We start from the raw sequence: 17109 nt of genomic DNA, 5'->3' as shown, positions 1-17109 counted from the left end.
AAGCCCATCTCAGCTGAGTAACATGATAGCAGCAAAAAAGGTGGCAAGGCTAACACAGTGAACAGCTACAAAAAGTATTTCCACATAAACTTCCCCTTGTTTGAGACAGAATCTTTTGGGAGTGTGGAAAGCTGCTACAAGATCAAGGAATTTTCTTAGGGTAGGTAAATCACATGTGAGGTTTGCTGGGCAGAGGATTAACATGTTACAGCCAGATTTACCCTAAAACCTCTCTGCAAACCGGGTGCCCACCAATCACTCCACCTCATGCTACAAAGGTGCCCCTCTGCAGATGGAACACGCTGTTTGTTTAACACACCCCTGTGCTTGGGGCTGAGGATGCAAATGCAAACATCAGCCTCCACTGCTAGCTCATGTTCTCTGCTCCTGAGAACAAAATCCGTGACCAACACAGCTTTATGGGAGAGCAGCTTTATGGCAAGCAGTGGCCTAACGCCCTCTATCTCCATCCCAGGGTACACATTTAAGCACCTACAGTACTTCATTGTAGAACCAAGTTACAGATCCAGCTGGTGTCAATTAACTTCTGACCAGGTGTGTACCCATCATTCTCCCAAAGCCAAGCCTTTCCCCCACCACAAAGAAGTGTAGGCCTAGAAATGGGGCAGGAATCCTTTATGATCCACTACAAAACCAGCCATGCCTCCAATGCAGCAGAGGATCCCATCCTTCTCATCGCATAACAGGGAGAGGACTGTGATGCAAAACCTGCTTTGAGATCAGGCCACATGTTCCTCTCCTGCAAAAAACACAGTAGGCATCTACTGCAACAGAAGTTTCTCCTGCAGCACTAGCTGAGGACTCAGAAAACATCCTGGCAGTAGACACAGAGCAGCAATGGGGTTAGAAATGGATCAAGGCAAAGTGAGTCAGAGGGTCAGGACAAGGAAGGTTGCAGCAGCCTGCTAGAGTTTGCAGGGTTGTTTTAACATGTCTGTAGCTGCAGAGCAGCACCTACCATTTCTGCAGAAATATATTTGTACAAGCAAAGGTTAGTCTCTAAGACAAAGTAAGTCATACCTGAGGTCTTTTGTATGCTTTTCGAACCCTCAGTCCCAATTTCTGGGCAAGCTCCTGTCCCAGCTGTGTGACGCTTTCATCCTGGGGACAAAACCATTGACGGGACACTTTCAGTTTTGCCTTTGTGGCACACAGAATGAAATAAAAGGGATTCAGTTATGCACATTGGGCTGCACCAAGAAGCCTCAACTTCAGACAGCAGCAGATAGATAATTTCCAGAACAGCCCCAGGAGAGTCCAGATTTCAGCATTCTTATCATTCAGTCCTGCCAAGATGCTGCATTTGCACCCGGAGTTTTGCCCTACACTCTTTCAGTGCTGCAGAAAATCAGAATCAAATAGCTGCTTCCAACGAAGCACACACTCTGCAAAAACAGGGTTCTGGAGTTTGCTGGCAAGTTGGCTGAAGGAGCTGCCAAGGCTGGCTGCTGATACAGCTTCTGCAAGGTCTCCATGCCTGGGAAGGAACCTGCATGTCTTGCCTCTCTGCCAGCTGCAGAGTTAATTATCAGCTTTGATATGCAGACAGCACATACACTGGCCTGTTTTGCTTGTTTGTTTTTAAAGCTGAAACCAAGTCTCAGTTTTCAACCTACTAGCTAGAAGGCATTTTGACTGTCTCCAGCTCCAGTTAAACTGCCTCAGCTTAGTCAAGCAGATCCTTCAGCTTTCCCCATAGTGTGACATTTTACCATCCTCCCTGCCCAGTGTCCATGCCCACTCACATACCACCATGGGCTTTCTGCCCAGACTAACAACCTGCCACAGTCTTCTACACTTATACATCACCAGCAGCTGTTTCCATTTTCCTCTTTCACCCTGTTTGCAAAAATATCAGAGTACTTCAACAGTTTTTTGTCAAAGTAGAAAAAAAGCATCTGGCCAACCTGTTGTGATAGCCCTCCTTGATCTTCCAACACTTCCTCCCTCATCTCCAACCTTGAAGCTTGGCTTCTTCTCTCTACTTGCCATGCTGGTCTTTCCAATCTCCTTCCTGCAGGTTGAGTCCTTTCCCTTTCAACAGCTGAGAAGCCTCTGGTTCTTCCAGCCCACCACCACTAACTCTTCCTTTCAATAGTGAGTGCCATTTTTTGATTGTACTCACTACTCCCCCACACCCTCAACCTTAGTCTTGACACCATCTTCACTGATCTCAGTGAAAACAAAATCTAGCATGTCCATTTCCTCTTCTAAAACACCCCATGCCATACCAAACATAAGCGTACCACAGGGAAGTATTAACTTGATCATATTGAGAACTTTTGCAAACTAGCAGCACTGAGCACCTACACCCAGAAATTAGTTAACTCTGATAAACAGTGAGCCAAATGAGTGGCAGATCCTTTATTGCCAGAAGTTTTAAGAAAGGCTCTGTTTTAACGACAACATAGTTCTCAGTAATTACACCAATGAAAAGATGGAAGTACCTGTGTGCTCCAGAGGGTAATGGAAACAAGAGTGAAATGATGGCTAGCATGACTTGCCTTTGATGCAGAGAAGGCTTATGATTTCTGTTACGCAGCTAATAAGACAGTGGGGTATGTTAATTTACAAGGCTGAATTGTTTAGACTAGGAAACGCGGATCACTCAATATGGAGTTTCTTAGGCTGAGTTTTCCTGGCACAGAAAAGTCTGATAAAGAAATTATAATAATGAGAGCTATGTAAATGTAACTATGCAGTTAAAATATAAATGAAGTGGATAAACTGCAATGTAAAATATAGCCACATATAGCTTTACAAGAGCACCTACATTAGATGCTTTTGTTAATCAAAGGGTTTGTTTATAGAACAGCTCCTTGGGACTCCCCAGACATGATGTCTTTAATATGTTTTGGTCACCCTGTTCTGCCAAGACAAATAAGATAGAATTTACAAGCTAGACAAAAGTAATAACTAACTGCTAAGAAGGCTTTCAAAGATTGCTGCTATACCACTAATAATAAAGGAAAGTTAACTTTTCCTGCTGAGGTGGATGCATTTTTCTTGTAGTAACATTACTGTGATGGATCAGAACCAAGATCAGCACCAGTGCTCACTTGAATCCATGTAATCACAGTTTGCTTTCCTGATCAGTATCTGGCCTAAGAGGATGCTCAAAAGCACTACTAAGAAAATATTTAGTTCCTAGTATATGCAGATAGTCCTCTCCGCATGCAAAAATTTACTTACCACTGAATACAATAATAACTGCCGTGTGATGTCAAGGACACCTCTGCGTGTTCCTCAAGAAATAAAAAGCTTGATCACTTTGCCTTAGCAATCAGTAAGTGAAATGTGAGACATCTGTATCCAACACAGGAAAACCATACATGTTTTCCTTTCAGAGCTCCAGTTCCCATTTATCCCATGCTCCTAGTCATTTCCATTAGAGATACAAAAGCAGCCAATTAAAACATTCTCATGGTGCTAGTTCACCTTTCTTTAGAGTAGGGGCTTGCTCTTCACAAACAGACCATGAACCTGCTGTCACTAACTGGCATCCCTGGCTGGCACTACCTGTAAGAGGGCACTTGGCCTGAAGAAACATGTGAGGACAAACATCTCTGAGACAGCGAGACAGAATTTCTGGGCATAAACATATTCTTGGGAACAGCCAGGATTTCTCTTCCACTATCCTCTGGCCTCACTCTAAGCATGTTGAGGGGAGGAAGGTTGTGAGCCACAAAAACCAAGATGAGTTGTATGTCAAAAACTTACATGTGGGAGGGACAGCAAGCATCGGCTGTTGCACTCATATGCTTCTTTGTGTCTTCCAAGTTCATTTAAGGAACGGGCTTTCCGAAATAGCGCTCGGATGTTTTCCTCATCGAGACTTAAAGCCTTCTCGCTGTCTTCCAGCGCTTTCTCATACAACCCCTGCATGGAACAGACCACCTGGAGTCAGCTGAGGCACAGCAGACTAACTTGACCTTCTTTGTGAATGCAAGCGTTCTATCTCTCAGCAGAAAACAGGAATACAAGTGGCAGGTGGAAGTACATATGTTACCTCATTCACAGACCAGCGTGCAAACACACCTACATTAACAGGACATTTTGTTAAATCTTGCAGAACTCAAAACACATTAAAGTCCAGGAATGACAGAACTGCTGCTTGAGCAACCTTGTCTTGTCTGCCCCTCTACCCTGAACATGTTACACTTGAAAGTCTTTAACTGTGTGACTGCTTGCTAATTTTCAGGGGACTCAGTGTCCTTACAAACAGGATGGGCCTGCTCTGGGCTTGTGCCATAAAGGAAAGCTGTTACATGCCTTAGTAAAATGGAGGCATGCAGCCTTTTTGAGTCTGGGTATTTCAAAATCCTTTTCCATGTGTATACTGCAGGTTCCTTCAAAGAAGACTTCCTACTGTCTTCCAGTGTCTCAAAGGAGAAGGCAAGAGCCTCCAAAGTAATAAACAATATTCCAGAAAAATACTTGCTCAAGACTGGAAGACACTGGATGATACTAATTCCTCACCACTGAAGACCAGAACTGCATCGTCACTATCATAGGCCTGGCCACCTCTTCTCACATCCTTCCTCTGGTCTCGCAAGACACCAGTGCAATTGTGAGGAGATTGCAGACTTTTCTGTGTGTCATTGTCTCCTCCAGTCTTTGAACAGGGAGTGGACAAAACCAGCTGAAATGCCTCTTGACATCTTTTCCAGCTGCACAGCATTGCAACCCTGGCTCCTGGGGATGACTTGGAAAAGCACTCACCATGGCAAAGTAGCAGGCAGCTCGGTTGACATGGAGCTTGCAGAGGAGTTCCTTTGGGATGGTCACCTCATCGGAGGCTGCATAATCCGCCACGTTCAGCCCTTCCACGTACTGTACCAGGGAAAGCTTGAAATCCTTCTCTCGGAACAAATCATTGCCCTCTGCAAACAAGTTTCTCACCAGCTTCTGCAAAAAGGCCTGGGCAGCAGAGAGAGAACAAATACACTCAAGTGGGCATTCAGAGACAGGAGAGACTTCACAATTTCCCATTCCTGTCCATATCTTTTAGCAAATTGCTTGCCCACTAAGGTACTCCTACATCCCTACCCTCCTGTAAAACATCAGTTTTTTTTGGTAGAGGAGAATAATGCAGTCAAATCCCCATTCTTCTTGAACACTCAAATGTCTTCTCCTTTCCCTGAAAGTTGTCATCGTCAGAACCTCAAAACTTTAAGTCACAGGCAAATTGTGACAGACCGTCCCACATTCTTCACTTTTGGCATGTAAACTAATGTCTGTACAACAGAACAAATCTTGCTAATCAGAGGGCTCCCAGCTTCAACAAACAAAATCTCCATTACCTCATAATCTTCTTGACTTAGGGGTAATGTGGACCTGAAGAAAAAGAAAATACTCATGAAGCAGGCATCCATACAAACAACAGCTTTTGTCTGATGAAGAGATCATTTTTCTGATTCTGTGTTGGTGATCTCAGTAAGTTACTGAACATTTTATCGCTGCAAAGGCAGCTGAGGCAAAGAGAACACAGTTAGGGAGCATTATGTTCAGTGACAGTCACAGTGGTGTTGAGTGATGGTCACATCTAAGAGGGATTGGAGACTAGAGGAGTCTTATTGTCATTTATTTTCTGTGCATACACTATCCTCTGTAATGTGCTTCTGACAGTCACCTAAAATACCCATCTTTATTAAAGTCCCATGAGAAACTGCCAAGAATAATACAAGCGTATTTTATGGCTGTAATGAGAGGCACTAGAGTGGCACTCCAAGACCTCCTCAAATCCTTTGTGAGACCAGAGACATACAGAGATAAATGCAATCACTTTTCTCTGCCTTAACTTAGCCACATGCCTTTAGGCCTATCCCACAAAAGGAAGGGATAAAACAATGCAGGTTCAGGAGACAATTTAACTCCAACTTTCTTGGCCAAGGCTGAGCCACAAACACTGGCAGTGCTGGTGAGAATGACACCTACGCCACAACAGGACTGAGACTTAAGAGAAAGATTCTGTTCTTCAAATTGGACCACCCAATTCATCCAGGCTTGGTCCACATATAATTATTTTTTCTCTTCAAGGACAAATCAATAGGTTCTAGGGGAAACCATAGCACCTTTCATAGCTTTTCTCACCTACAGTGTATACATGATCTTATTTACTGGTTACAGAATAATTTTTTTTTTTAGATTTCATCTAATCACTCCTTAAAACTAACTATAGGAAATGTCATGGCTTTGTCAGAAACATTCATGCTGCTTACAAACTTGGACTCCCTCTTTTGCATCAAAACAAACCAACATATGGCACTTCCTGGTTCAGAGTGCAAGATACGCTCCAGATGCGTAAACTACACCTCATATTTCTAAATTATTTTCTTCCCCAGATTCTTGTGCATTTTTCTAAGCGCTGCCAATATAAATCTCACAATTACCTCTCCAACACTGGGTTATCAGCCCTATTTAGTCTCAGACTGGGATGAAAATATAATGGCCATATTACAGGATACAAATATGGAAGATCTGGGAGGGTTTCCTACTATACAGGCACAGATTTCAGGTATAATAATTGCAGGACTCAAAGCAGACCTTAAAAAAACCCCAAACCAATCTGATTACAATCTGACTACTTCCTTACTTACCATGGAACCTGGACCTGAGTTTAAGGCCTCTGCTAACCCAAACATTGGAGGGAGAAATACTACTCTATCTTATAAGGAAGTTCTAGGATTTGTAACTACTACATAAGCAACCATTTCAAGCTCTACAAGGTCACATGATATTCACAGGAGAGTGTTCTGAGACATCTACTAGACTGACAACTGCAAAAGAACCCAGGTCATATATTTTTCCTACAGGCACCATATGGGGTGTCCAACAAGTTATGTACCTTGTTTCCCACCTACAGAACTGAAATACTATCTCCCTTCCTAACAAAGGTGGGATAACCTTGTTGAGAGAGCACTTTGAGATCTTCATGCTGAAGATGATGTAGAAGGTCTAAGTACTACTAGCATTATGCTGACTGTAAAGATCATCCTGGAACTGCAGTGGAGGGTAAAACCAAAAGATATTAAAATTACAGAATTTCAAGTTTAGGGAGCTAACAGGACAAGAAACACCCTGAAAAATCACAAGTCAAAATCCTCAGGACAGTATCTCCTTCCCATGCAGCAAACCCAAAGCATGAATAGGAAAAAAATCAGTTCCTGCCATCCTCAACAGAAAGACGACCACCTCCAAATCCACAGGGAACACTGATGTTGTCCACTTACTGTATGAACTGCAGTCCTTTCTCTATTTCTTGTTTTCTCTTCTGCCTCTCCATTATAGTTGCTGTGGAGGAAGAAGAAAAAGAAACAACACAAAGTGAGTCATTTTAGGTCTTGCTGGCAATTAAACAGCACAGTATTTTGTTCGTGCCCGAATTTACTACTAACAAAATGTTCCAGACCAGATGCCCTGAACAGCAAAGCCCATGATTTATCCACACTGCAGATACAGCACGGCAAGCAGCTCACTACCAAGTATCTGCTTTTTCTCACATGCCACTGACGGGATACATGGGCAAAAAGGAATTACTCCAATTTGAGCTCTCTGCTTAGGCTGCCAGTAAATCAAGAAATGGAAACCAACTGTTATCATGATGGCCTTCTAGGAAAGGGAAGAAACCCAACACCATCTTTTCCTGCACTGGTAGTCATTTCAGGAATTTGTGCCAAGACCCTCCCATGATAAGCAATTCTGACCACTCTTTATCTAGGACAGATTTAAACTGGCTTACTGCACAGCATATGAAACATACCTTACCTAGATACAGTTTATGGAGGTGCAGTTCAAAAGGAGATGCACAGGAAGAAAATGGAATTGCTTGCTGTAGTCCATATAAAAGGACAGCATAAATCTATGCACTGGGGAGTTCACACTGAAAATCATCAGGCAAGAGCAACACAGACTGGGAAACACTTCTTTGGAGAGGGAACAGAGCCCTATCCTGAAGTGTTTTAAACTGGGGTGGGCAGCACCTTAAGAAGGCTCAAGAATTATCTTCTAGCATTGTAACTTCATCCTCTGCAGTTCGGCAACAAATTTTGGAAGGGCTCCCCAGTGGCCTTTCTCTAAGATACACAGATCTGTCACACAAGAAAAGAACAATGAAGGACAGAAAGGATGGCACTTTGTGGCAAAACTGAGTTGCTGGTGACATAAAATTTCGTATCAACCGGCTGTGACCACAAATAATGCTCAGCATTTGAGGAATAGGAACTTGGGGACAAAGGCAGCAACTACAGGAACACTGAAATGAGATTAAGACTCTGTACCTTCCCAATCCACGACTGCCTCTGAAAAGACACTAAAGAAATTTCTTCACCTCTACACTACAACTTGAAAAGCATTATCATCCAGCTCCCTTTCACATTAAGACCATCTCTATCATTCTAAGATATCCTGCAGTATCAATGACACACTCCATCTGAACAGGGTGAAGCAGTAGGAATCATTTCCACAAAGGCAGCAGTGAAAGACATCACAGAGGACAGAGCCACCCCAGAGCACTGTAGGAAACTGTGAGGGGCCACCAGAGACAAGAGTGAGGAAAGAGTGTCCACAGGAAACAAGAGGGAAACTGTGGAGGAGAAGAGGATGCAAAAGAGTCAAGTGGACCCTCCCAAAGGCTCATGGGGAGAGCACAGGGAGGAAGGAAGAATTTCTAGCTGTCTGGTCCCTGAATACACTAAAAGGCTTGAAGTACTCCAAACAGCCTCATCTTGGGCCCCCATCTACACCATTCTGTCTATGGTCTAGGAGCTCCATCTCAGCTGAGGTCCAGGTCCTGCTTTGTCTGAACTGTGCTGTAGGTGAACTTGTCCTCAATTCTATCTCTGGGACAAACCATAGACCTCCACTGCAGGCAGCTTGTCTCCAGTCCTGTCTCTGGAACAATCTCTTACCGTTGAATTTGCTGGGTGGACCTGGACCAGATTCACCATCTCATTTTCTTTGGGACTGTTGATGGACCACTGCTATTGGCATCTGGTCCTGCCTGCACTGTTCAGGTATGGTGGGACTGTAGCCTATGAGTGAGGGCATTGCTGGTGACTGCCATCACCTTCAGCTACTCACTTGTCCTGCCTGGATGTGCAGCCCTGCTCCTGCTGCTCCCTGAGTCAAGCTGGAGGGAACAAAAGTCAGGGAAGTGAAGCAGCAGCCCACTGATCTGATGAAATGTGGGTAGGGCAGTTGAACACTGGCTGGTCATCACCAAGTAAATGGCTGCATTCCAAAAATTCCATGGCACACCTTAACAGTTGTGTATATCCACAAAACACATCACCACCTTGAAAGGCTTCTGAGACACGTGGTCTACTTCAGTTTCTGATCTCAGCCTTTAGAACACTGCAAGGAGTGAAGAAGAGATCAGTACCTGTCCTCACAGCTACCCTGGTCCTGCTGCTAAAACATATATGCAGGATGTGAGTCTGTGTTACAGAGAGAACTGATTACTGCTGCTTGCCCAGAGAGAAGGGCATTCAGACATTACCGACCCAAACCTGGAGGGCAGCCAAAGGACTACTGGGAATGGCTACAGAATGTCTCCTTTCTAGAGATAGCCAACTCTTCTAGCATTCCGAAGTTTCCCTTCAGTTTTTTCTCTCATCACTATTGCCACTGCATCCAGCATAAATATTGCCACCCTTGCTTCATGTGGATGGCTGACCAGCCTATTGCATCTAAGTCCCACAATACACAGCTACAGTTTGATCCTTGCTACAAAACCCTCATAAAAGGCAACCTTCTGTGCCCTATGCTCTGCAGTTCTACCCTCATCTTCCAGAGTGAATGTTCTTCAACCCAAAACCCTCCATTGCCTTCTTTAGACATAAATCACAGGCCTGATCTTCCCACTAGACTGTTGCTCCCTGATACTGCCCCACATTCCTCCCTCCTTCCAAGTGGGTGACCAGCTTTCCCTGCTAAAGGTCTGTCCTTCAGCTGTCACACCTCCAGGCTTATGTCACAACTTTGCACATAAGACTCATCCTCTCATGGCAACACCTTCAAACCGCATACCATGTTCTGCTGCCCAACAACTTCCTGCACATCTCTCACAAACAACTACCCTTCTCTCCCCTTCAATGTGACTCCACACAAGCAATCTCCTTCATGTGTGGCAGATCCCTCATCTGTCCTGTCTGCCCAAACTACTGCAGGAGGCTGCCAGACTCCTCTTTTTGCTCCTCAACCTCCTCCCCCACCACCTCACCAGCAAACTCAAGTCATTTCTGTCTCCCCTCATCCTTGCAGCCTCTTCACCGTGTTTCATTCAGCGTTCAGACCAAGTCATGCACTTGTTACACCAGCAAACCCGACACACACTGAGCCGCCCACATGAGCAACATTTCATTTCTGCTGCATACTGTACTACAGCTACTGCATAATTATTTTAAGTGTAAAGCTTGTTTAGCTTTTGTTTTCTTGGTCTTTCAAATATTTTTAGGAACACTGTAGAAAACATTTTATGAAACACCGTGTCTAAGTATCTCTTTTCTCCCCCCCACCAAATCTCTCTGTCCAGATTTCTCCACTCAAATCACCAGCAAAGTTCAAGTACTGAGTATTTATATCTCCACTACAAAGCTCTTATCCTTTCAGTCCAGAGACATTTGTCCTCTCTGGTCCAGTGTCTAGAAGGAACTTTATTCACAGGTCATCAATAAATTACAAACCATTTGCCAGACAGGAATAAAATGCTACAGACAGGCAAAATGGTTTTCTTGCCTTCGGAAGGAAGCATGAGCCAGTGAACTGGGTGACTGAATCACAAACTGGGTGGGTATCCTTTAGATGGGTAGATGAAACATGAGATGAATGTAAAGACTTGAATTTATCTTATCAAGGACACAGCTGTTATTCATAACCCTATCAGACCTCAATTTGGGCAAAGTTTTTTATACTGTATTTCTGAGATGGCAAGGAACTGACACTTGACTGACTTCCAGGGATTGAATGTAACATTTCAGCTAGAAATAAGTACACTCAGACACAAGTGGCAGGTTGTAAAGCTGAGACTAGAGCTCCCCAGGCAAAAGGCTCCAAGATACACTGGTCTGAAACATGGGAGTCTTTCACTGCCTGCAGTTTGGCCACCCTCATGGTGCAGCAGAATAGCTAACTGGGCACAAATCAAGCAGAGGACAAACTGCATAGCCCACTACAGACTTGGGCTCTTGCTCACTCCTGCTGCTGCTTTCTGCCATGCCCCACTCCCTGGGTTTCACTGCTTCCTACAGCCAACCTCTCTTGGAGTCCCCCCCACTGTTGTGCCCACCAGGGCTGATCCTCTGTCCCTCCCTGCACTGGCTGCCCCAAGGCACTTTCATGGCCACTGTCTTACATCCCAGCACCCTGCTCTGTAGCATCACTGGGGTCATCGGGGTGCCACCAGCTGCACCCAGCAATATTCACTGCACCCAGTGAATGCAGAGCAAGAAATCAACAACCAGCTCACCCCCCAGTGAAAATAAAAGCAGTGACTCTTAAGTTTCCCTGCTGCGAGGGGGATGGTGGTGGGGGCTAAAAGCCTCAGTTGACCACATCAGTCCCCATGACCTCATTTTCCACTCCCTTCAGCCTTGTGTTCCACACACAACACCTTCCCGAACCACAGGCCACCCTCCCTCCTGCCTCCACTGAAGTGAACCAAGGAGCAAGGAGAGAGCTGTGGGCTGATGCTGCCTATCCCTAAGCCCACTTGCTCTTGGTTTCCTGCCCACCCAGTTCGCATTCCCGTCCCTCATCTGAAAAACTAAATCCCGGGGCTGGTTCCCACACAAATGGCGCGGGAACCGCCGCTCACCTCCTCCCCTCACCGCCAGCACTAGGCCGCCGATCCCCGGCCTTGCGTAGGGGCCGCTGCCGGGAGAGGCGCCACCTCGGCCGCTGGAGCAGAGCGGGGCCGCCGGCGCCTCCCACACCCCCGCGACTCTGCCGAACGCCGGCACCCCGGCACTCCCAACACCGCGGCCCTGCGGGGAGGGGTCTCTCGCGGCAGGAGACATCCAGGCTTCCCCGAGAAAAAGAAAACAAACCAAAGCATGCTCTTCCTCCTTCCCCACCCCCCATCCGCTTAAATAAAAATCACGCATCTCCAAGAGTCCGGGAGACGGCTTTAAGAGAAAAAAAAGAAAAAAAAATAAAACCAAAAAAACCCCAACAGATAACGTCCCCTGCCACCTGGAAACTATCTAAAACATAAAAGAATTAAAACCAAATCAAACAAAACCAAAACACGGTCTTCTTATTTGATAAACTTTACAAGACCCTACGGAAGGTCTATCTGAAAAGCAATTCCAAAAGGCTTCTCTGCTGTTCCATGGGGTTTGTACCAAACAAGAGGGGGAAACTGCAGCCTAAACACAGACCAGAACACACATCCCGAACCTACAAAACACAAACAGGCACAAACGCGATTAATACTAAGTTTTCTATGTAAACCCAGGGTCTATCCCCCTAGCTATGCAATTTTAGAGTACTACCACATTTTTTTCCAGGGGGTGGGATTAGGATCTTTGACAATTTTTTTTTTTTTTTGCAAACCCCACATTTTTGGAGGACGAGCGTTTAGCTTCAAAATCTCACAAATCGCGTATTATTTTTCACCACATTAAAAAAAAATTACAATTACACAACCTTTCATCTATGCAGCTACTATCTGAAACCTTTACTTTCTAATGAAGCAACATCCAGAATTTGTTTCTCAAGTCCACTTCTTTTCTACATACACAAACACACAGAGAATTGATTTAAAACGAAAATAATCCCCCCAAAATAATAATAAAGAACTCACCTCTCCTCGGGTTTTCCCCCCCCACACTATGCATAAACTTTCCTTGATAAATGGTATTGTATTACTAGAGATATTATTAATGTATTATTACTAGAAGTAATAATAATAGTAAGTGCTATTTAATTATAGAAGGCAGCATTCTGCTTCTGGATCGGCTGCCCCTGCAGCTCCCTCCATGTGCCTCCCGATCTCTTTACTTTCATTTCCAGGTCTCGCTCTCTCTCGCTCGCTCTCAGCTGCACCAGCAAGAGAAAATGCCTCCCCGCATATCCTCTGGGCCCTAGAGGCTACCGCTTTCCATTACAAAAATTCACAAATCTTTCCCTTGTGGCTGCTTTTGAGATTCTTTAAGGTGATTTAGGCTTTATAAAAAAAAACCCCAAAATTTTAAAAATAAAGCTCTTCAGGAGTCGACTCTCCGTCCTAATTTTAATGCAACTTTTTTTTTTTTTCTTCCTTCTTGTCTTTGCTGATACAAAAAAATATACTCCAAAAGAAAGCAAAGCTGCTTCTGCAGAGGGATTGCGTGCGTACGAACGCGGCGAGGAGCTGAATTGTGAGACCCCCCCCTGGGCTTATCACATACGTGAAGCAGTGACCCTTGTGCCCACCCATTTCTGTTCGCTGGACTGCGGCCAGAGCCATCGCTGATGGCCGAGCAATTATCTGCTCCAGCCAGACCTTCCTCCACCCTGCACTGCTGAGGGGGTTCCCTGAAAATAAGATCGTCTGAAAACATCAATCTTTGGGTAGAAAGGAATATGCAATAAACAAACAAATAAACAAACAAAGCCAAAAATCAAAACAAAAATCAAACCAAACAACCCAACCCAAACAAGCAACCCCCCCCCCCCAACAAACAAATATATATCTATATCTCCATTAATATTGTATTTTATAGAACTGGGATTATACAATATAACTGAGATTATACAATCTCTCTATATATATTACATATACACACACACATATATATGTGCAGATGCATATATGCAGCACATATATATATATATATATATAAACCATATTAAATTTAATATGATTGGGTATTATACAATCTACATATATAAGTATGTGGATGCGTATATATTTTTATACTTATGTGTACACATGTGAGTTTAGACACTTTATGGAATCAGATTTTTGGCTTTTTCTTATCCTAAAACCCTCAATATTTCCAGAAAGTGGACTGAATCTCCACAGCAGTCCATGCTGGCAGAGCCTCAGGAAGAGAACTGCTGGTGGGAGAGGGAGGCTGAGTGGGAGATGTTCTACCATGGGCTATGGTTATGAAGATCCAGATCCACAGACATTCTTAGGTGGGGGATCACTATCACTGACTTCAAATAACCCTCTGGAATGAGTTTTATGCTCATACAGCCTCCCTGGTAGAACAGCTTAAATAAATAAAATAAAAATAAAAAATATTCCCTCCCTAAAATATTCTACCATTAGATTAACAATTTCCAGATTGATACTGACTTAAATTACCAGCATTTTCCCCAATATAATCAGTGACATGTTTACTCCTGAGTGTCTCACTTCTCTATTTACAGTGACCCACAAGAATGTCAGCTTGTGCTTTGCAACTGTGTGTTCTGGCAAGATTCAAAGGCAGATAGAAGGTAACATGTGAAGTGTGCTAAACTTGCTAGATATTTAAAATGTGTTGATCAGAAAAGGAAAGACTTTATCATACGGAGTAGGACTGGCTTCTGACAGCATTGTCAACACAATAAACGGATAATTTATGAAATACAGGCTGTGACTTGTATAGTGCACCTTATGACACTGGAGAACATTGTCAAATGCTCTTCACAGTATTTTATTATAATGCACATTTTTAGGTATTGGTTTTGTTCTAGTTTGAAAGACAGGCGCTTGCCAAGGAAAGCAGAAGCCTTCTTCTGAACTGAAAAATGTGATCCCCCCTTTCTATAGATTATTATGATTTTGAAATTAAGGGAGCTTTCAGGTAAAGATATGGGGATAGGAATAACAGTTCTTTACCAGTATAACTAACAAGACAAACAAGAAAAACAACAGCTATGAAATTAGCTACTAATAGAATAGTAACTTATTCCTAGTGTTTTTTGGCTGCAGGCACCTTTTCCCTGAGCTGCAGTTCCCGGTGCTGGGGGCGGGCAGGTCCCGCAGAGCTGCAGGAGGGCTGGGGGTGATGGCAGCGCTGTCCCAGGGGGACAGAGAGATGGAGAGAGAGCCCTCCACTCACGGTGTCGGTCCCGAAGCTCAGCAGAGTGCTGGATGGTGGCAGGATAAGGCGAGAAAGAAAACAGTAGTGCAGGGTCCGAAAGCAGTGAGGATGATTTCCGACGCTGGGATGGCAGGGATGGGGCAGAGGCGGCGATCGTCCTTCTCGTCCGAACTCCGCGGGGGAAATGGGGCGAGCCAGAGCCTGTCGTTTCCTCTTCGGGATGTTTGAATCTCGCGGGGTTTCCCTCCTCTCTCCCCTCCCCCTTTCCCCCAGTGTCTAGTCGATAGGTATTTTAGCATGACAATGGGGAAAATTCCACAGAGGGAAAAGGGAAAGAACCAACTCCCAACAGGTTTTGATCCAAATATTGCTACTATCCATGGATAAGACAATGTTTATTTTTATCAACTCTTCAGTAGATTTGTTGTTTCTTAATTTAAGGTGTTGACACTGTGACAGTAAGTAGAACCTAAACTAGGCTGGGTCTCTGGTGCAGAAGCTGCTGGGCAAAATGTACATCGAATGACAAACCCTGTTGATGGAGTGGTTTTGGGCAGAAGAAAAGTGGATCGGGTCTGGAGGCATAAAATAAACACAAAGAGAGCAGATATGCCAGATCACAGTGGGAGGGCAGCCTTACAGAGCCATCCCCAAATGAATCACAGAGCCCAGTACACCTCCAACCCTGCAGCACCTGTGAAAGGAAAAGACATCACTGCTGGATGAGAAGTAAGGTTAAGAGGAGATAAGAAAAAAGAGGAACAGAACCAAAAGGTACACACAATCAAGAGTTATGCTGGAATAGACACTAGTTTTTAATTTAAAAACATCCATTGTCAAGACTGCATTTCTCAGCTGAAAGTCATGTTGTGCTTTCCTCCATCCCAATTTCCTTTGTCTGTATCACTGAGACGTGTACTGCAAGGTCATGATTTGGCATGTACCAATCCTCTCATGAAGTAAAATCTTTCCTCAGCAGTTTATATGACTATTTTCACAGTCAGCAAGTGCAGTTTATTGAGGTCTCAGTCTCATGTGCAGGTAGTCAGCAAGAGTCAAACACTGTTAACCCCTGCTAAAAACCAGATACAGTGTCATAGAAGTTACTTTGATTTGTTAAGTGATTTTTTTTTTAGGAAGAATGAATGTATGGATCTATCCTACAGTGGCATGGTACATCTACATTCCAATATGACTGCACCTATAGTATGCCTTTAATCTTATCCCTCTGGCACAACCAATATTTGGGAGAATGACAGGAAAGGGTATCTGATGTATTTGATAAGATCCTGTTTATTACTAAAAATTGTGAGGAACAAATATCCAGTGGCAAATTTCTTGCTTGTATTTTCCAGATTCAAGCTCCTTCTCAAGATCACACTAATTTAGTTCCTCATCAGCTCTGTGTATTCTGGCAGCTTTATGCTTCTCACATACAGCCATAGTCTAGAGTCTAAATGGTTCTTAATTTTCTTCATTTGCAAAAGAAACTTCTCTTACTATTTATGAGGCTGGTCACTCAGCACCATCAACTACTGACATTCTTTTCTTGGGTCCATATAAGCATTTGCTGTTACCTATTAAAACCACAGTTGGCAAATTTGTGAGAGACTGGAAAATGCCTCTTACAGTGTTTTGGGACTAAATAGCAGAATAAATCCTACCTATGGCCCACCTCAACAGTAATCTCAGCAGGGATCTGCCACCTCTACATTGGTGCCTGTAGGTTGCAGAGGAATGGACTGAGGTGCTGTGCAAACCCACTGCAGCAGCAGGCAGGTCTGTGCACAGCTCACCCTGCCTCATCCAATGTACTTTTGTTTCTGTACTCCGGGAGAAAATGTCATGCACAATGTGCACACGAGTCTGTCATACAAACCAAGGCTTTTTTGCATCCTTAAGAAGGAATGACTTTGCAGTCCAGGGTGAAAGAGATGGGGTGAGAGGACATAGTCTTATGTTGTGCCAGGGAAGGTTTAGGTTGGCCATTAGGAAGAATTTCATGACAGAAAGGGCGATTGGGCATTGGGATGGGCTGCCCAGGGAAGTGGTGGTGTCACCATCCCTG

The 17109-nt window shown here is 44.1% G+C and overlaps 1 protein-coding gene across 3 annotated transcripts in view; it reads right to left on the bottom strand.

Moving 5' to 3' along the window:
• Positions 1-13379, bottom strand: part of ZC3H7B (zinc finger CCCH-type containing 7B) — a 46328-nt gene extending 32949 nt beyond the window's left edge. For all 3 annotated transcript variants that reach the window (XM_062492222.1, XM_062492224.1, XM_062492223.1), the window contains exons 1-6: positions 11837-13379; positions 7254-7314; positions 5325-5358; positions 4744-4941; positions 3742-3900; positions 1042-1122 (exon numbers count right to left, since the gene is read on the bottom strand). In XM_062492222.1, the coding sequence (XP_062348206.1) occupies positions 1042-1122; positions 3742-3900; positions 4744-4941; positions 5325-5358; positions 7254-7314; positions 11837-12125 (822 nt within the window). In that variant the 5' untranslated portion in view covers positions 12126-13379. The remainder of the gene's footprint in view (positions 1-1041; positions 1123-3741; positions 3901-4743; positions 4942-5324; positions 5359-7253; positions 7315-11836) is intronic.
• Between the last annotated feature and the right edge of the window lie 3730 nt (positions 13380-17109).

The sequence above is a fragment of the Cinclus cinclus genome, chromosome 4 (assembly GCF_963662255.1).
Source record: "Cinclus cinclus chromosome 4, bCinCin1.1, whole genome shotgun sequence".
NCBI classification, from domain to species: Eukaryota; Metazoa; Chordata; class Aves; order Passeriformes; family Cinclidae; genus Cinclus; species Cinclus cinclus.
The sequence above is the reverse complement of the archived record's forward strand: the minus strand, read 5'-3'. Positions and strand labels throughout refer to the sequence as shown.